This window comes from Cololabis saira, chromosome 13 (assembly GCF_033807715.1).
Source record: "Cololabis saira isolate AMF1-May2022 chromosome 13, fColSai1.1, whole genome shotgun sequence".
NCBI classification, from domain to species: domain Eukaryota; kingdom Metazoa; phylum Chordata; class Actinopteri; order Beloniformes; family Belonidae; genus Cololabis; species Cololabis saira.
In genome coordinates, this window is record NC_084599.1 from 4,067,728 (window position 1) to 4,088,868 (window position 21,141).

At 42.2% G+C, this 21,141-nt stretch overlaps 2 protein-coding genes across 2 annotated transcripts; one reads left to right on the top strand and one right to left on the bottom strand.

The window, feature by feature from the left end:
- Positions 1–374: 374 nt before the first annotated feature.
- On the bottom strand, positions 375–8,070 carry ddx10 (DEAD (Asp-Glu-Ala-Asp) box polypeptide 10). The gene is made up of 3 exons (XM_061737392.1): positions 7,689–8,070; positions 4,762–5,814; positions 375–1,630 (listed from the first exon to the last, which is right to left on the bottom strand). Exons 1-3 carry the CDS (start codon positions 7,959–7,961, stop codon positions 422–424), a joined length of 2,535 nt encoding a protein of 844 aa, XP_061593376.1. The 5' UTR covers positions 7,962–8,070; the 3' UTR covers positions 375–421.
- Positions 8,071–13,111: 5,041 nt separating this feature from the next.
- On the top strand, positions 13,112–20,316 carry LOC133458036 (uncharacterized). Its single transcript, XM_061737512.1, has 3 exons — positions 13,112–13,622; positions 19,502–19,630; positions 19,815–20,316. The coding sequence occupies exons 1-3, from the start codon at positions 13,112–13,114 to the stop codon at positions 20,099–20,101; spliced, it is 927 nt and encodes a 308-aa protein (XP_061593496.1). The 3' UTR covers positions 20,102–20,316.
- The last annotated feature ends 825 nt before the right edge of the window (positions 20,317–21,141 follow it).

Below are 21,141 nucleotides of genomic sequence, written 5' to 3' on the forward strand. Positions count from 1 at the left end.
CAGCAGCAGCAGCAGCAGCAGCAGCAGCAGCAGCAGCAGCAGCAGCAGCAGCAGAAACCACCTCAGGACCAGGACCTCACTGCACACGATACTCAACTAAAACAGCTGGAAACGGAGCCGGAGAAACCAAAGAACAGCATTTCCTTGTGGTCCAGTCCCACTGATCAGGTGACATGTCCGTTAGGAGTCACATCAGAACTGCAGCTTGGAAGAAGATTTTCTAAAGTTAGAATTTCTGACTCAAAACCCCCCAAAAGTCTTCCTTATCTATTGTCTCAGATGTGTGATGTCATCTCATCCTCCACCCTCCGTCTCCCTCCATCCTCTACCTCCCTCCACCCTCCGTCCTCTACCTCCCTCCATCCTCCGTCCTCTACCTCCCTCCATCCTCCGTCCTCTACCTCCCTCCATCCTCCGTCCTCTACCTCCCCCCCAGCAGCTGCAGGACCAGTTCTTCGTCCTCTGCCAGGGACAGACCCGTGTCCAGAACGGCATGTTCCTCCTCCAGCTGCGGTGTCGTCTTCTTCTTCTTCTTGGTGGCTATGAGGTCCTGCTCCTCGCCTCGGCTCCCTGCAGCGCTGCGCTGCCGCTTCCCCGGTGGGGTTACCTCGTCCTCCTCCTCTTCCTCCTCCTCCTCCGAGGATGAAGATGGTGCGTGGGGTCTGTCGGGGTCTGGGAGCGTGCTGGGGTCAAACTCATCCTCGCTGTGATTGGCCAGGTAGGCCACCACCTCGTCCTCCTCGTCGTCGCTCTCCCCCGGGCCGCGGCCCCCCCTCCGGCTGGCCTCCCTGCGGGCCTCCCGCTCCTTCAGCCTCTTCTCCCGGTGCTTGGCCTTCACCCTGCGGCTGTACTCCTGCTTGTCGAACTCCTGGTCCTCGCGCTTCAGCCTCTCCCTGGCCCTGTCTACGTTGATCCCAGAAACCCCCTCCTCCTCCTCCTCCTCCTCCTCCTCCTCCCCGCCGGCCACCACCCGCTGGGCCGGCGGCCACAGCTGCACCGCCTCTCCCTCCTCCGTGAAGCCCACTTTGGTGTTGACCTGGAACTTCCTCTTCAGGATCTTCTTGGCCTCCTTGTACTTGGTCTCTTTCTCCGTCGTCGTCGTCTTCTTCTCCGCCGGCTGCTGCTCGCCGTCCTCCGCCCCCTCGCCGCTGTCCTGCTCGCCCGCCAGGTTGAACACGTCCCTTCTTTTGACCGTCAGCAGGTCCAGGTCTCGCAGATCCTCTTCATCGCTGTCTCCCGCACCACCAAGTATCGTCCTGGACTCCTTCTGATCCGTTTCACTTCCACTTCCGTCCTCTGACTCGGAGCTTTCCTGTTCCTCGGCACGACTTCTTCCTTTCAGCTGGGCCTTAAAGTCGCTGAGCTCCTGCTCCTGCTCCTCCTCCTGCTCCCCCTCGGCTCTCTGCACCTTGCTGAGGAAGCGCACCCTGGGGGCCACGGCGAGGCCCAGGGACAGAGCGAACGGCTGCAGCTGGAGTTTGCACACGTCGAACACGTCCTTGTTCTTCATCAGGTAGACGGAGCGCAGGTAGGACATGAAGCAGCGCTGGGCGCGCTCCTTCTGCTCCTTCTCCTGCGCCAGGAAGGCCTGCAGCTTCTGCTCCACGCTCTGCACCTTCTCCGGGTTCACCTGCAACAGCAAACAGCCGCTGTAAATGACCTTTAATATCAGCAGAATATTTCTATAAATGTGTTTTTATGTTTGTTTTCCCATTAACGTTCTTTAAAGCCAGGCTTTTATTTTATTTGTAATACATTAAGCAAACAGATATTTAGTGCTTTTATTTTGAAGGCAGTAGCAAAGGCTGTCGGGAGTGCTAAAGTGGAGCCTAACTGACAGAAAAAGCAGCTGGCTGATAAAGAGCACAAGGTTTGTTTTGTTTGCAAACTTTATGCCGTATTTATGTCCAGCTTGAGTTTGGTTGCCATGGTTACTCTCATGTACTGTGGAGCTGTTATTACCGACCGAGCAGCTGTGTCTGTGTGTATTTAAGTTAAACAAAACTATTTTATTTTCTTCTTCTTATGGTGTGTTTGCAGTGTGTTTAAATCCAAGGAATAAAAACATTGTGAAGCATCAGTTTGAGAGTCAACCATCGTTCAGTCGGGGATGCTGCCGCCAGCGTTAAGCTAGGGGTTTGGGCTGCTCTCGCTCTGCAACAACCAACGTTCAGAAATCAGAAAACGTAAATACAAGATAACCAAGCCCTCCTGACCTCAACTAACTGTTATTTCTTTGAAGATGCTGGAACCAAGATGTTTCCTGCTTTTTCTATTCACTGTCCGCTTTTTGTATAGACGGCCTGACTCATACCCCTAAAATGTTGGTGTGTGGCTAGTTAGTGCTGCGGCAGCTAGTTAGGCCTGCACCTGCTAGTTAGCGCTGCAGCCGCTAGTTAGTTAGCGCTGCAGCCGCTAGTTAGTTAGCGCTGCAGCCGCTAGTTAGTTAGCGCTGCAGCCGCTAGTTAGCCAGCGCTGCAGCCGCTAGTTAGCCCTGCAGCTGCAGCCGCTAGTTAGCCCTGCGGCCGCTAGTTAGTTAGCGCCACGGCCGCTAGTTAGTTAGCGCCGCGGCCGCTAGTTAGTTAGCGCCGCAGCTGCTAGTTAGAATTACGGACCATGACCTTTAACCCCAGGCTGATCTGGGAGCGTGACCTTTAACCTCAGGCTGACCTGAGAGCGTGACCTTTAACCCCAGGCTGATCTGAGAGCGTGACCTTTAACCTCAGGCTGATCTGAGAGCGTGACCTTTAACCCCAGGCTGATCTGAGAGTGTGACCTTTAACCCCAGGCTGACCTGAGAGCGTGACCTTTAACCCCAGGCTGATCTGGGAGCGTGACCTTTAACCCCAGGCTGATCTGGGAGCGTGACCTTAAACCTCAGGCTGATCTGGGAGCGTGACCTTTAACCCCAGGCTGATCTGGGAGCGTGACCTTTAACCCCAGGCTGATCTGGGAGCGTGACCTTTAACCTCAGGCTGATCTGAGAGCGTGACCTTTAACCCCAGGCTGATCTGAGAGCGTGACCTTTAACCCCAGGCTGATCTGGGAGCGTGACCTTTAACCCCAGGCTGATCTGAGAGCGTGACCTCTAACCCCAGGCTGATCTGAGAGCGTGACCTCTAACCCCAGGCTGATCTGAGAGCGTGACCTTTAATCCCAGTCTGATCTGAGAGCGTGACCTTTAACCTCAGGCTGATCTGAGAGCGTGACCTTTAACCTCAGGCTGATCTGAGAGCGTGACCTTTAACCTCAGGCTGATCTGAGAGCGTGACCTTTAACCCCAGGCTGATCTGGGAGCGTGACCTTTAACCCCAGGTTGATCTGAGAGCGTGACCTTTAATCCCAGTCTGATCTGAGAGCGTGACCTTTAACCCCAGGTTGATCTGAGAGCGTGACCTTTAATCCCAGTCTGATCTGAGAGCGTGACCTTTAACCCCAGGCTGATCTGAGAGCGTGACCTTTAACCCCAGGCTGATCTGAGAGCGTGACCTTTAACCCCAGGCGGATCTGGGAGCGTGACCTTTAACCCCAGGCGGATCTGGGAGCGTGACCTCTAACCCCGTCACAGATTGAATCAGCAGTCATGTCCAGCGATGAGTCAGGCCGGTCCTCTCTGCATCACCTAATCCACTGTTTAAGGCCAGCCTGCTGGAACTGCTGCCATGCTCTGTATTATGGGATGTGCTGGGTGTTACTCTCATGAGTGCAGCTGGCCGAAAACGCGGCCCCTAACATACACGACCCATCCTACATGTGACCAGCTCCAGGTAGCTCCGGTGGGGGTTTTGGTGTTTTGGTGTCATGGTGGGCCCCCCCCCCGCTGCAGGCGATGGCCCTCTGCGCCCTTCAGCTCGGCCAATCAGAGAGCTGCTTCTGTACATCAGACTCACTTCCTGTTTCTAAATCCTCCCGTTATGTTCGTTTTGCAGCAAATCAATAATTGCATTATTGCAATGGTCCAGACCAGAGGACACTTTCCCACTAGCACCTACTTGGCTCAACTCAGCCAAGTTTCTTTTCCATAACAATTCAGCACCTGGAGCAGAAGTAGCTGCTGCTGTGACATATTTGATTGTGTATCTAAAGTAGAAGACAACAACACTAAAGATGTAGAACCTGGAGGAGATGATAGATGTGCTGCTGGGTCTGTGGCTTGTGTTTGATATCAAGTTATGGCTGAATTCTGGTTCTGGTTAAACCAACGCCGTAGGGTAGGCGGCTACACAGGAGTCTCTCCGTAGCCTACACCGTAGCCTGACCTGCACCTCCCAAAAAATGTAACTACGTGTCGAGGTGACGCAGACCCAACGCAGACCAGGAGGGCTGTGATTGGTTTGCTTGAATTTCCGGTTCCGATTCGTGAAGCAGTCAGCGCTCTTTTCTTCGTGTGTGTGTGTGATTTTTTTTTTTTTGGTTGTTTTGCACAATAGTTGTCCTTATCTCTTTGATTCACTGTGACCGGAAAAACCGTAAGCGAAACAAAGTATCAACTAGTGCTCTGGGGGGGTACTGCACCGCGGAGAAAGTCTGGAGAAGTCTGAAGGGTTCACGACGGCGTCACGGCAGCAGTTACAGAAAAAGTATCTACTCGGCACGTTAGACCCCTAGTGGAGAAGAACCAAACCGAGGCGAGTTGAGTCAGGCTGAGTAGGTGCTAGTGGAAAAGCTCCATAACCGTGTTGGAACAGGATTGGGGTGTTTTTACGGGTGTGAATTCTCTCGGGTCCACCTGCCATGAACTGAGGATGTTCTTGGTCTCACCTGGATCTTGGTGATGGGAACCTTCTTCCCCTCCAGCTGTGCCACCATGGCCTTCTCCTCGGAGGGCAGCAGCAGCAGCAGCGCCTCGCCCCCCTCCTTGTAGCGGGCCGTGCGGCCCACCCGGTGGATGTAGGTGTCGGCGTCCTCCGGACAGTCGTACTGCAGCACCCAGTTGACGGCGGGGAAGTCCAGCCCTCTGGCCGCGACGTCCGTGGCGAACAGCACGGCCTTCTGCTTCCTGGAGAAGTCCCGGTACACCTCCACCCGCTTCATCTGCGGCTGCTTCCCGTGCAGCGCCAGCACCGGGATCCCCGGCCGGAGCCGGCAGAAGCAGCGGAACAGGTACTGCACCTCCTTGCAGCAAGCGAAGAACACGATCACCTTCTTGCTCAGGTGGCTCCGGATGAAGGAGTAGAGCGTGTTGACCTTGTGGTGCAGCTCGCACACCAGGTAGGCCTGCTCCAGCGTGGCCGGCGTGGGGAAGCGCGCCGTCTCGTGCACCCACACGTACTCCGGGTCGCGCAGGCTGAGCCGGGCCAGCTGCTCCACGGAGCGGGTCTGCGTGGCGGAGAACAGCAGCGTCTGCCGGGACCGCGGCAGGTTCTCCACGATGGCGTTGAGGGTGTCGGCGAAGCCCAGGTCCAGGATGCGGTCGGCCTCGTCCAGCACCAGCAGCTGCAGGCCGCTGGCCGTGAAGCCGGGGCTCTGGTCCATGTGCTGCAGCAGGCGGCCCGGCGTGCACACCACGATGTTGGTGCGGGAGATGCGCTCGCTCTCCGCCTGCACGTCCGTGCCGCCCACCAGCAGCGCGGCCGACAGATCGTGGTTGCAGCCCACCTGGCGCAGCAGCGTGAAGGTCTGGTAGGCCAGCTCCCGCGTGGGCGCCAGCACCAGGGCCCCCAGCCCGTCCTCGGGGGCCCACTGCCGCCGGTACAGCGCCTCCAGCAGCGGCACCACGAAGGCCAGGGTCTTGCCGGAGCCGGTGCGGGCGGCGGCCAGCACGTCGCGGCCCTGCAGGGCCGGGGCCAGGGTCTGCCGCTGGACCCGGGTGGGCTAGATAGACAAGATAGAGAGATAGATATGTGTTTATTGTCCCTGTGGGGAGATTTGTTTGCAGCAAATTTGGCAATTTGACAAACACAGCATAAACACAGGAACAGAACAGTAACAGACACGGTGCATCCACTTGTACATGGTATTTCCAGTCAGCTGGGGGGCTATTTCCTAGAAATATTTAAAAGTTTAATGGCCTGGGGTATAAATGACTTGATTGCCCAGTTTTTAGTGAACAAGGGGGAGCAATAACGCTGAGCTGATGGCAACAGTCTAAAACTGGAGGTGAGTGGGAGCCTCTGCCTTGTTTGTTACCGTCTCTGTATCTGCTTTGGAGGCTGGTAGGGTGGTTGATGTTACTGTCCTCCTAACAGATCTCTTTTGTGCCTCAGAGTTATTCCCAAACCAGCAGATGATGCAAAAAGTTAAAACACTTTCAATAAAAGCACAGTAAAACATGTGGACCATTTTGCCATTAACATGAACCTCGGCGTGCACATACATGGACGTCATATACCTGTGTGTCTACATATAACATATATCTAACATGAATGTGGACACGTAAGATTGCTGTCTGGTTGTATCATATGATAAAGATAATATTATTATTAGGGGGGTTTAAAAGATCTCAGTACAGACCAAAAGTTTGGACACATTTCCCCATTTGTTTGAATGAGAAGGTGTGTTGAAACTATTGGTCTGTATATATATATGTGGGGGGTTGTGCTTGATCACAAACTTAAAGGGGACCCATTATGAAAACCAGGTTTTCTCTGTCTTTAACATATATAAAGTGGTCTCCCCTCAGCCTGCCAACTCAGAGAAGGAGGAAAGCAACCAAATTCTGCAGTGTCTGTACAGCCGCCCGGATGAGCAGTCCAGTGTGATGTGGATCTACGAGCCAATAAGATTCTGCTCCCGTCGTTATGTAACGACAGGAGCAGAGATTGGCCTCTGATGCGTGAAATCACGCCCACAACTATAAAACCGTGTCCTAATCCAGCCTTCTGCATGCCAGCGTCCGACTATCGTAGCACTGCGTGATATCGTCTCTCTGTCCATCTCCCTCCAGCAGCTGCCACTTTATTGAGGTTTTTGTAGTGAAATGAGGAGGAATCATAGAGAAAACTTTCAACTAACTGCATCAGCCGTTCCTCATCATGACTGTTTCCTACAGCGCTTTCAACCGGCTTTCAACGCGAGCGACAGGAAGAAAATAGAAGCAGGGCGTCCGACAAATGTTCAGCTCAAAACGGTGCGCCATGTCGCTGCGTCGCTGTGTCCAGTTAGGACAGTCCAATAGAAAATAAAGACATGGAATAGATCTTGTCGCCGACGCTCGCTCGCATCGCATGCATGACACGGTGTAAAGCCTGATGTATGGATCTGCGTTACACCAATGTAGACCCTATGCCGTAGGCTACAGCGTAGGGTCTAAGTTGATTTAACGCAGAACCGTAATTCAGGCTCAACTCCGCCGGCCGGAGCTTCCTCCATGTTTTTATAGCAGTGTATCACGTCATTCAGGCAGCCAATCAGCACAGAGCCTCATTATCATAGCCCCGCCCACTCAGAATCCTGCATAGATAATGAGGTTAGAGAATGGGAAGATAAACACATGGCTCAGAGGCTGAATTTTTCATTTATCCCTTGTGATGTCTTTGAGTCAAGGGAGGGTGAAGGGAGAAAAGAAGGAATGAAGGAAGTAAGGAAGAAAGCATGGCAGGAGGAAAGAAGGATAGAAGAATTAGGTCATTTTGACCCAAAGACAGTACAAGGGTTATATAGAAAAAACCAATCAAAAGCTTGTTTTTCAGACATTCCAGGGCTGTTTAAAACCGACATTAGTTGGTGCTTGTATTCAGACTGCTCACCTGGCGGAAGCGGTTCTGCTGCAGGCCCAGCAGCGTCTTCTTGGAGATGGGGAAGTCGGAGAACTTGACTGCGGAGTCGGGTTCGATGCCCGGGTACCTGCTGACCAGCTGGCTGATGTAGTCCCGCTCCACCTGCCACTCCGGCCTTTTCCGCCCCGACACGCGCTCCCGCTTCACCCGCGCCTTGGTCCTGCTGTAGCGCTTCTTCCACTGCTCGAAGCTCCGCACCGGGTCCGCGGGGACCGCGCTGCCCTCACCGTCCTTCTCCATCATTACACAGATAAATACGCACCAGAATCTACTCCCCGGTGACTTTAAACGTTAACATTTAAGCTCCGGCTTCAACAGCGTGGACAAGCAGACGTGCGGCGCTTTCCTGATGACGACATCGTCCCGCGACGGCGCTGTCCAGCTTTTTTTTTTCCCTGTTTAACTTTATTGAAACACCTGAGTTGACAAACAGCAGTCGTCTACTCTAGTCTGTTAACATAATATTGTTTATGTAATAATATGAATGTAGGTATTTTTTGTACGATAACATAGGTTTGATAATGTATGAATCATCACTCACGCATAAAAAAAACTTAATTGTTTTTCGATTAAAACAATTAATAAGGAAAACAGAAAAAAAGGATAATACAACAATAAAAAGCAAACAAAAAAAGAACAAAATAAAACAAGTAGGTACTAGTCGAAAAGGGCCATAAGCGTTCTGATCGTTCTTTTTTTTTTTTTTTTTTTTTTTTTTTTTTGGTTTTTGTAAATTCCTTTTTTAATTTTTGTATGAATATGACGCTTTTTTTTTATTTTATTTTTTTTATGCAAATTCACGTCTAATTATAACATATAAAGAGTACAACACAAATAAAAACAAAACAAAAAGCACAACACATTACAACCAGCCAGGGGGGATGAAATTATAACAGAAAGCCAAAACATTTACATACATTTATGGTTTTGATAGCCTTTGAATTATTAGAAAACTTAATAGAGTCCAGATACTGTTTTAGTTCACAATAAAAAGTAAAAAAAGAGGGTTTTTTGCGTAAGAATTTAGATTTGTGGATGTGGAATTTTGCGAGGATAATTAACAAATTAATAATAAACGTTTCCTTTGGCTTTGTTCTAATCGTTACATGGTCAAAAACACCAAACAACACATCCTTCCAAAATAAATTTAAATCAATATCAATTCTTTCAGACACAAAATTACACATATCACTCCAAAAAGTTTGAACAATAGGGCACAGCCAGAATAAGTGAGTCATTGTTTCCGAATTTGCAGAACAAAAAGTACAGTTTGAATCAATATTTTTTTTGAATCTTTTTATAATGTGATCATTTGTAGGATAGAATTTATGAATTAATTTGAATGAAATTTCTTTAACTTTGTTAGTCACCAGGTATTGGTTGGGTGAGAGCCAGACCTTCTTCCAGTTAATATTTTTTACATATTTATTCCAATATGGGATCACGTATGGAACTGAGGAGATATCCCTTTTAAATAAAGTTCTAATTGTTTTATTATTTTTATTATGGTTGCAGGATAGGCAAATTTTTCCAACTGTTGTATCAATCAAGGGTAGCAAGGCTAATTGTCGGGTTTCCATTCTAATTTGAGACTTAAATAACATGCACACTCCAGATGGGATTGCTCCAAAAACTTTTGCATAGTCTCCAGGTGCTATAGGGATATTATATTCTTCTAAGAATTCAATGTAAGAATAGAGACGACCAACCCTGTCAAACAATTGAGCCACAAATATTATGTTATTTTTAAACCAATGTTCAATAAAAAGGGATTTGTGTTTAAAGAGTATATCCTTGTTGTTCCATATAATATATTTATGGGGAGAGAAGTTGTGTTTGAAGATGAGAGACCATGATAGGAAGGCCTGGCGGTGAAATGATGACATTTTTGTTGGGATTTTTTCAATATTGTAGTTGCATGCCAAGAAAAAATTCAGTCCACCCAGTTTCGACAGAACATAAGAGGGTATGAAATTCCATATGGAGTGGGGATTTTTATATACATTTTTAAGCCAATTTATCTTAAATGTGTTATTTAAAGTGCAGAAATCAAGAAAATTTAGTCCTCCATTTTCATATTCATTTAGTAGAACAGATTTTTTTACATGGTGAGTTCTATTTTTCCAAACAAAGTTGAGAAGCAGCCTGTCTATCTCTGTAATGAGTTTCTTGTCTATATGAAGAGACAGAGAAGCATATGTAAGGCGTGATATGCCTTCTGCCTTTGAAAGTAGAACTCTACCCCTGAGAGAGAGAGATCCCGCAGCAGCCAATGGTTCAGTTTTTTTTTAGTTCTCTGAATGATAGGGTTGAAGTTCAATGACGTTCTTTTTTGTTGGTCCTTAGTAATAGTGATACCCAGGTAAACAAGTTCGTCTTTGACTGGGATATTACAGATAGAAGATTTGGAACAGTCCTTAATAGACATAATTTCGCACTTCTTGAGATTCAAATTTAGGCCAGACGCCTTGGAGAACTCATTTATGGTATTTATTGCAATAGGGACTTGGTTTTCATTCTTAAGAAAAAGTGTTGTGTCATCTGCCAGTTGAGTAATGGTGAGCTCTCTTCCTAACAAAGTGATGCCCTGTATCTCACTTGACTTGATGTGATCCGCCAGAAGCTGAGCCACCAGTAAGAAAAGGTACGGGGAAGCTGGGCATCCTTGTCTAATTCCTCTTGAAACATCAAATCTAGGAGAAACTCCACCTGTTAGTCTAATTGCACTGTTACTTTTGTAATATAGACTCTTTATTGCTGAGAAAAAATATTTTCCAAAACCAAATTTCTTGAGAGACTGTAAAATAAACGGATGTTCAACAGTATCAAATGCTTTATAGAAATCTACAAAAAGCATAACTCCATCATCCTCCACCAACTCTGAATAATCTAAAATATCTAAGACAAGTCTAATATTATTTGTTATATGTCTTTTATTCGTAAAGCCTGATTGGATTTCTTCTATGATAGAGTCTAAGACTGACCTTAATCTCCTGGCCAAAAGGAGAGCCAATATTTTGTAATCATTATTAAGCAGACAAATTGGACGCCAATTATCCAAAAATAGCTTGTCCTTGTTTGGTTTAGGAATTAAAATAGTGATTCTTTGCGTAAGTGTAGAGGGAAGACATTCGTTGTTGATACATTCTACAAAGACTTTATGCAAGAAGGGTGATAGTTCAGAGACAAAAAATTTATAAAATTCAGAAGAAAGTCCATCAGACCCTGGAGATTTATTATATTTGAGTTTATTTATGGCCTGCTGTATTTCTTGGGTATTTATCGGCCTGTCACAGTGCTCTCGATCTTCTTCACTTATCATTTTAATCGGGAGGGATTTTAAGAAATTCTCAGCAACAGTTGGATTAAATTTAGAGCTATACAGCTCTTTGTAGAATCCTGAACAAAAGTCTGCTATTTTACGCTGATCTTCCGTGATAATTCCATCAATGTTTAATTTACTAATGTTGTTGACGGTGAGTGATGTTTCTCTAGATTGAAAAAATAATGAGAATTTTGCTCCCCTTCTTCTAGCCATTTAGAGCGAGACCTAATAAAAGCACCCTTAGCTTTTTGGCGAAATAAATCATCCAGTTTAGTTTGTGTGTGAGATAGTTCTTTTTTTTCTTCTTCCGTCAGGGAGTCAGGGTCTTTGCTGGATAACTTGGATATGCTAGAAACAATCTTTGTTTCCTCCATTTTTCTGGTTTTGTAATAGATCCATGCTTTCTCCTCTCAAAACAGCAACAATGGCAGCCCAGAAGTGTGTTCCGTGGTCCGACTCCGAGGTGCAGACCTTCCTCAACCTGGCAATAGTATACAGCTGCAGGCTCGGAGGCTGCAGTTCCAGGACCCGCAGTTTCAGGACCCGCAGTTCTAGGACCCGTAGTTTTTGCAACAGCGCCACTCAGTGAATTGGAGTTGTCATTGCAGAGGCTGCAGTTCCAGGACCCGCAGTTCCAGGACCTTCAGTTTTGCAAATTAAACGTTTATTACGCCAAAAGATTACTTAACATGATGAATTGAAGTATAACTTTTTAAAAGTTTTAGTTAGAAATTCTTATTTAAAGCTTGTTTAAGTTAATAATCAGGTACGGATAATTAATAAACAAGCATTTTTATGTGTAAAGGTTTATTCCACCAGATTAATACTTTTACTTCATGTGTAGTAAATAAACAAGGATAATTAACAAATATTTTGATTTCTTGAGGTTAATCCCGTCAAATTATTACTTTGTATGGAGTTGATAAACAAATAATAATAGTTAACAAGTACATTGGTTTACTCCAACCAAATATTAATTACTTTGAACAGCCTACTCTGCAATACAAATCAAATAGGTTGCTAAGAGTTGCAAACAAATTGCAAATTTGTGATCAGCATAATTAGCTCATTACAGGTAAATTTAAGATGGAATCATATTTGGCCAGATACTATTGAGATATTTATAAGGTTTGAAAGGCACACAGCTGGGCCTCTAAGGGCAGATTTAAGATTATGTCTCTATATTTGTAATATAATCAAATGATTAATATTAACAACCAGGGTTCCTACACATTCTCAAACATCAAATTCATAGACCCTACAATGTATAATTTGAGACAGATAATTATGATTTCCTATTACAAGATTAGGTAGTACACTGCAGCAGGTTTTATGGAAGCCTTTCTGAAGTCAAACAATATATCAAAGGAACCTACATTTCTATTCTAGCATAAATCTTAATCTAAACACATTAAATGACCCATGTCTATTTTTGAAGACTTTAAATGTTTCCCCATCAAATTCACAAACTCTTTTTCCAATCATATTTTTTATTTTATTTTATTTTATACACACACACACAAACACACACACACATTATTTCAACTTTATACAGACCAAAAGCAACCCAAAAAATCTCCCTCAGTGTCTCCTTTGTTGGAGCAGTTGTTTTTGGAGCCTCTTTTAAATTCCTCCCTTTCACTGAAATAGTAGACATAAAAATCACAGCTTTATTGACAGAAATGTGTTTAACATTTAAAACATTAAGTGCTACAGGAATTACAATAATTATGCACATTTCTTAATTATAGTATGTAACGCATTGCATAAATTGATTAAGACTTAATGTCATTCTGTTAGAAATATATTTATATTTTATTCTCTCACCTTGGATGTAAGGGTTGCCCAGCAAGGAACAGCTGTTCCGCCTGAAGCACGGGCACGTTATGTGTCCACGCAAGACCATAAATGATAGCCTACCAAGAGAAATGTAATTTAATGTATCAATAAATGTATTAGTATTTTCAAAAATCTATTTTTAAAAATCTATTCCAGTCTACCGATATAGATATATTTTATAGTTATATGCATCTAGTAAATGAGAGAACATAACAACTTATAACTTGACATGTTACTTACGTTCGTCATCGAAATCCGGATACAATCTGCAATCTGCGACCTGCAAACCTGCAATGACAACTCCAATTCATTGAGTTGCGCTGTTGCAAAAACTGCGGGTCCTGGAACTGCGGGTCCTGAAACTGCGGGTCCAGGAACTGCAGCCTCCGAGCCTGCAGCTGGACCCTTCTCCAACCTGGTGGCGGAGGAAAACACCCAGAGAGCGCTGGACCGGGCCGTGAGGGGTGAAAGAGTGTCTAAAAGAGTGTTCCTGCAGCTTTCTCAGTCCCTGTCTGCTCAGGGATACAGCAGAACCGCTCAGCAGTGCCGACAGCAGCTGGAGCAGTTAGTGAGCCAGTACCACGAGGTGAAGGACCACAACAGCTGCCCGGGCTCCAGCAGCAGAACCTGGACCTGGCTGCAGCAGATGGACCACATCTATGGACGGAGACCGAGCAGCAACGGGAGGGAGAACGGGCTGGACTCGGCCTCGTTCCGGCTGGAGACTCTACCCGAGGACGGTGAGGGTTCGGAGACTTTAGATTAGTTATTGCATTGGTGTATGAGACAATAAACACTGCGGTCACGCCATCTACGCTTCGGAGAGGCGCAGTCGCGCTATCTGCGCTTGGAAATCGATTGCGCGTCTACAGCGCGTTGTACGGTAAAGCGTGTGGACGGCTTCAAAACGGTTATTATTATTATTTTCACGTCTTGAAATAGATACATATGTCATTCCTTTTTGTAGTTTTACTAAAGTCTAACAAAATGATAAAAAAAAACAAAAAAAAAAAACAATCCCATTCAGAATCCCCTTCATTTCTATATAGGCAGATTAAAAAAATTCATAAAAAAATCAAATCAAATACTAGTCAGCACACTGTAAGATATTCTTGTTCAGCATGTCCTCAAGTACCTCTGACATCATTTTCAAGTTCTTTTACCCTAGCATTTTCTAATAATTACATCCTAAAATCATACCCAATACACATGAATATAGGCAGATTAAAGAAATTAATAAAAAAAATCTAATCAAATACTAGTCAGCACACTGTAAGATATTCTTGTTCAGCGTGTCCTCAAGTACCTCTGACATCATTTTCAAGTTCTTTTACCCTAGCATTTTCTAATAATTACATCCCAAAATCATACCGAATACACAGGAATATAGGCAGATTTCAAAAATTAATAAAAAAATCTAATCAAATACTAGTCAGCACACTGTAAGATATTCTTGTTCAGCATGTCCTCAAGTACCTCTGACATCATTTTCAAGTTCTTTTACCCTAGCATTTTCTAATAATTACATCCTAAAATCATACCCAATACACATGAATATAGGCAGATTTCAAAAATTCATAAAAAAATCTAATCAAATACTAGTCAGCACATTGTAAGATATTCTTGTTCAGCATGTCCTCAAGTACCTCTGACATCATTTTCAAGTTCTTTTACCCTAGCATTTTCTAATAATTACATCCTAAAATCATACCCAATACACATGAATATAGGCAGATTAAAAAAATTAATAAAAAAATCTAATCAAATACTAGTCAGCACACTGTAAGATATTCTTGTTCAGCGTGTCCTCAAGTACCTCTGACATCATTTTCAAGTTCTTTTACCCTAGCATTTTCTAATAATTACATCCTAAAATCATACCCAATACACATGAATATAGGCAGATTAAAAAAATTAATAAAAAAATCTAATCAAATACTAGTCAGCACACTGTAAGATATTCTTGTTCAGCGTGTCCTCAAGTACCTCTGACATCATTTTCAAGTTCTTTTACCCTAGCATTTTCTAATAATTACATCCCAAAATCATACCCAATACACATGAATATAGGCAGATTTCAAAAATTCATTAAAAAATCAAATCAAATACTAGTCAGCACACTGTAAGATATTCTTGTTCAGCGTGTCCTCAAGTACCTCTGACATCATTTTCAAGTTCTTTTACCCTAGCATTTTCTAATAATTACATCCCAAAATCATACCGAATACACAGGAATATAGGCAGATTTCAAAAATTCATAAAAAAATCAAATCAAATACTAGTCAGCACACTGTAAGATATTCTTGTTCAGCATGTCCTCAAGTACCTTTGACATCATTTTCAAGTTCTTTTACCCTAGCATTTTCTAATAATTACATCCCAAAATCATACCGAATACACAGGAATATAGGCAGATTTCAAAAATTCATAAAAAAAGTCAAATCAAATACTAGTCAGCACACTGTAAGATATTCTTGTTCAGCATGTCCTCAAGTACCTCTGACATCATTTTCAAGTTCTTTTACCCTAGCATTTTCTAATAATTACATCCCAAAATCATACCGAATACACAGGAATATAGGCAGATTTCAAAAATTCATAAAAAAAATCTAATCAAATACTAGTCAGCACACTGTAAGATATTCTTGTTCAGCATGTTCTCAAGTACCTCTGACATCATTTTCAAGTTCTTTTACCCTAGCGTTTTATAATAATTACAATGCTAAAATCATACCCAATACACAGGAATATAGGCAGATTTCAAAAATTAATAAAACAAATCAAATCAAATACTAGTCAGCACACTGTAAGATATTCTTGTTCAGCATGTCACTTTTCACTTTCACTTTTGGCTGGTTTTGAGGTAACCTGGTCTTGATCAAACTGTCAATTGGATTTTGATGTTTGGCTTATTAAAGTCTTCCCTAATTCTCATCATGCCTCTGCCTTGTGTGTGCTGTAGGTGTGGCTTTACCAATGTAACAATAGACATGTGGACCCAAGATCCGGGTAAAAGGATGGATAGCAGATCTGGTTTTTAGTCTCTTCATCAGATTTGAACGTAATCGCAAAAGCACAGAAACACTACTGCCAAACAGGGAAGAGACTTAATCAAATTGAAATTATCACCAGACAGTGAGCAGTCTAAAAAGTAAATAATATAATTAAAAACTCTTTAGCTCATGAGTGTCATGTTGAATTACTGCAGATTTTTTTTTAATATTTGAATTATTTGGATGGTAAATTGATATCAGATGCACATTCAGTTCTTTATATTACAATATCATTAGAAAATTCAAGTAAAATCTTTTATAACTTGTCCCCAGGTAATCCAGATACAAATTTCATGTTGAACAACTGCTGAAATTTTCAATAACAAAGTAGGCCAAGTATTCTAAAATGGTCATTTAAGTCTAACCATTGTCTGATTATAGTATTATTGTTTTGTATTATTATTATCATTGTATTATTATTATTATTATTAGTAGTAGTAGTAGTAGTAGTAGTAGTAGTAGTAGTAGTAGTAGTAGTAGTAATTTGCTTATGGCACACATATTCATTATGCTGAATGTAGAAAATATCAACAATTCAAATAATAATAATAATAATAATAATAATAATAATAATAATAATAATAAAAACAATAATACTATAATCAGACAATGGTTAGACTTAAATGACCATTTTAGAATACTTGGCCTACTTTGTTATTGAAAATTTCAGCAGTTGTTCAACATGAAATTTGTATCTGGATTACCTGGGGACAAGTTATAAAAGATTTTACTTGAATTTTCTAATGATATTGTAATATAAAGAACTGAATGTGCATCTGATATCAATTTACCATCCAAATAATTCAAATATTAAAAAAAAATCTGCAGTAATTCAACATGACACTCATGAGCTAAAGAGTTTTTAATTATATTATTTACTTTTTAGACTGCTCACTGTCTGGTGATAATTTCAATTTGATTAAGTCTCTTCCCTGTTTGGCAGTAGTGTTTCTGTGCTTTTGCGATTACGTTCAAATCTGATGAAGAGACTAAAAACCAGATCTGCTATCCATCCTTTTACCCGGATCTTGGGTCCACATGTCTATTGTTACATTGGTAAAGCCACACCTACAGCACACACAAGGCAGAGGCATGATGAGAATTAGGGAAGACTTTAATAAGCCAAACATCAAAATCCAATTGACAGTTTGATCAAGACCAGGTTACCTCAAAACCAGCCAAAAGTGAAAGTGAAAAGTGACATGCTGAACAAGAATATCTTACAGTGTGCTGACTAGTATTTGATTTGATTTGTTTTATTAATTTTTGAAATCTGCCTATATTCCTGTGTATTGGGTATGATTTTAGCATTGTAATTATTATAAAACGCTAGGGTAAAAGAACTTGAAAATGATGTCAGAGGTACTTGAGAACATGCTGAACAAGAATATCTTACAGTGTGCTGACTAGTATTTGATTAGATTTTTTTTATGAATTTTTGAAATCTGCCTATATTCCTGTGTATTCGGTATGATTTTGGGATGTAATTATTAGAAAATGCTAGGGTAAAAGAACTTGAAAATGATGTCAGAGGTACTTGAGGACATGCTGAACAAGAATATCTTACAGTGTGCTGACTAGTATTTGATTTGACTTTTTTTATTAATTTTTTTAATCTGCCTATATTCATGTGTATTGGGTATGATTTTGGGATGTAATTATTAGAAAATGCTAGGGTAAAAGAACTTGAAAATGATGTCAGAGGTACTTGAGGACACGCTGAACAAGAATATCTTACAGTGTGCTGACTAGTATTTGATTAGATTTTTTTATTAATTTTTTTAATCTGCCTATATTCATGTGTATTGGGTATGATTTTAGGATGTAATTATTAGAAAATGCTAGGGTAAAAGAACTTGAAAATGATGTCAGAGGTACTTGAGGACACGCTGAACAAGAATATCTTACAGTGTGCTGACTAGTATTTGATTAGATTTTTTTATTAATTTTTTTAATCTGCCTATATTCATGTGTATTGGGTATGATTTTAGGATGTAATTATTAGAAAATGCTAGGGTAAAAGAACTTGAAAATGATGTCAGAGGTACTTGAGGACATGCTGAACAAGAATATCTTACAGTGTGCTGACTAGTATTTGATTTGATTTTTTTATGAATTTTTTTAATCTGCCTATATAGAAATGAAGGGGATTCTGAATGGGATTGTTTTTTTTTTTTTTTTTATCATTTTGTTAGACTTTAGTAAAATGCTAGGGTAAAAGAACTTGAAAATGATGTCAGAGGTACTTGAGGACATGCTGAACAAGAATATCTTACAGTGTGCTGACTAGTATTTGATTAGATTTTTTTATGAATTTTTGAAATCTGCCTATATTCATGTGTATTGGGTATGATTTTAGGATGTAATTATTAGAAAATGCTGGGGTAAAAGAACTTGAAAATGATGTCAGAGGTACTTGAGGACATGCTGAACAAGAATATCTTACAGTGTGCTGACTAGTATTTGATTAGATTTTTTTATTAATTTTTGAAATCTGCCTATATTCCTGTGTATTCGGTATGATTTTGGGATGTAATTATTAGAAAATGCTAGGGTAAAAGAACTTGAAAATGATGTCAGAGGTACTTGAGGACACGCTGAACAAGAATATCTTACAGTGTGCTGACTAGTATTTGATTAGATTTTTTTTATTAATTTCTTTAATCTGCCTATATTCATGTGTATTGGGTATGATTTTAGGATGTAATTATTAGAAAATGCTAGGGTAAAAGAACTTGAAAATGATGTCAGAGGTACTTGAGGACATGCTGAACAAGAATATCTTACAGTGTGCTGACTAGTATTTGATTTGATTTTTTTATGAATTTTTTTAATCTGCCTATATAGAAATGAAGGGGATTCTGAATGGGATTGTTTTTTTTTTTTGTTTTTTTTATCATTTTGTTAGACTTTAGTAAAACTACAAAAAGGAATGACATATGTATCTATTTCAAGATGTGAAAATAATAATAATAACCGTTTTGAAGCCGTCCACACGCTTTACCGTACAACGCGCTGTAGACGCGCAATCGATTTCCAAGCGCAGATAGCGCGACTGCGCCTCTCCGAAGCGTAGATGGCGTGACCGCAGTCAATAACCCAGCTGGTTAACACGCTGCAACTGCCGAGTAGCCACGACAGTTTTTCCTTTGAATAATTTGAAAAATCCCTCAATGTAACCACACTAGTCCGCTTTTGTTTAGTTTACATTTTGTGTGTGTGTGTGTGTGTGTGTGTGTGTGTGTGTGTGTGTGTGTGTGTGTGTGTGTGTGTGTGTGTGTGAGAGATATTTATATTTTCTAGATATTTATATGGATAATTATGTAATAATAGGCATGTTTACGTTGTATTTATATGGATATTGTGTAGATATAATAATAGTGATAATGTAAATCCATAGAGGGTAGGAACTAGGAAAAAGTCTATACTTCTTCCTACTCCTTTCTTTCGAACATATTTGAATATGAAGATGTAAATGTTTATCTTTTTATTTTTACTTTCATTTTCATATACATGTTCCAAGTAAAAATTCATTCATTCATGTTTTTGTTTTGTTTTTTTTAAAGGCGGCCTTTCCCAGAGCGGAGCGTGTCCTGCAGCTTCCCTCTCTTCCTCTTCCTCCTCTTCTCCCCCAGCACGTCCGGCCTCCCCAACACCATCACAGCTGGTCATTTATCCACAGCAAGTAATGGCTGGTAACACTTGAGAATTTCCACCATATTATAGTGGAAGGAATATCAGTCGTCTCCCTGTCTGTTGTGACTTGTAATTCTCAAGGATATGATTTGATATGTTCAGAGCAGGACACACTGCTGTTTATTTTTCTTTCTTGCTTTTGGTAAACTGTGTTTTCGCTTCTCCAATTGTATTTTTGATTAGGTAAAAGAAAAAGGACCTCCCCCACATCAGAGCTCGTCGATGCCCTCCAAGAGTGCAACCGGAATGACCAGGTCCTGCTAGCCCAGCGGGAGAGACATTTCCAGATGCGTCTCGCTGATGCCCGTGAGGACAGGGAGCACCAAGCGGCACTACAACGAGAACACCAAGCGGCACTACGAGAACTACAGGATGTGCAGATCCAGGAGAACGAACGATTCAACCAAGGTTTTCTTGCTGCGCTGGACCGGCTTGTCACGGCGTTGACTGGGCAACGTAATGGCAACTGAAACATGCCATTGACCATTTGTGGATTTTAGATATCAGTCTAAAGTTGTTTTTTTTTTTTTTTTTTTTTGTACTGTTTTTCCATTTTTTTATTGGAAAGTTTTTATTGCACATTTTTGTAAATACTATTTTTTTTTTTTTTTCCAGTTTTTGGTTTACATTTTTTCCAGTTTTTTGTTTATATTTTTTCCAGTTTTTTATTGAACATTTTTTTTATTGCACATTTTTATACGTTTTATAAATACTATTTTGTATTTTTCCAGTTTTTTATTGAAAATTTTTATTGCACATTTTTATACATTTTATAAATACTATTTTTTATTTTTCCTGTTTTTGGGGTACATTTTTTAGATATATTTAAAAAACTTTAACTTTATATCCCCTGTTTTATTGAACATTTTATTCTGGGTTGTGCATTTTTTACAATAAAACTATTTTATAAAACTATTTGTCAACTTTTAATTTAATTTATTCTGGTTTGAGCATTTTACAATAAAACCATACTTTTCCAGTTTCATTGAACATTTTTACTATAACAATTTATAAAACTATTTGTCCATCCATCCATCCATTGTCCACCGCATTATCCGAGTCCGGGTCGCGGGGGCAGCAGTCGGAGCAGGGATCCCCAGACTTCCCTCTCCCCGGACACCTCCTCCAGCTCTTCCGGGGGGACTCCAAGGCGTTCCCAGGCCAGCCGAGCGACGTAGTCACTCCAGCGTGTCCTGGGTCTTCCTCGGGGCCTCCTCCCGGTGGGACATGCCCGGAACACCTCACGAGGGAGGCGTCCAGGGGGCATCCTATACAGGTGCCCGAGCCACCTCAGCTGGCTCCTCTCGATGTGGAGGAGCAGCAGCTCTACTCCGAGCTCCTCCCGGGTGACAGAGCTCCTCACCCTATCTCTAAGGGAGCGCCCCGCCACCCTGCGGAGGAAACTCATTTTGGCCGCTTGTATCCGGGATCCCGTTCTTTCGGTCATGACCCAGAGTTCATGACCATAGGTGAGGGTGGGAACGTAGATCGACCGGTAGACTGAGAGCTT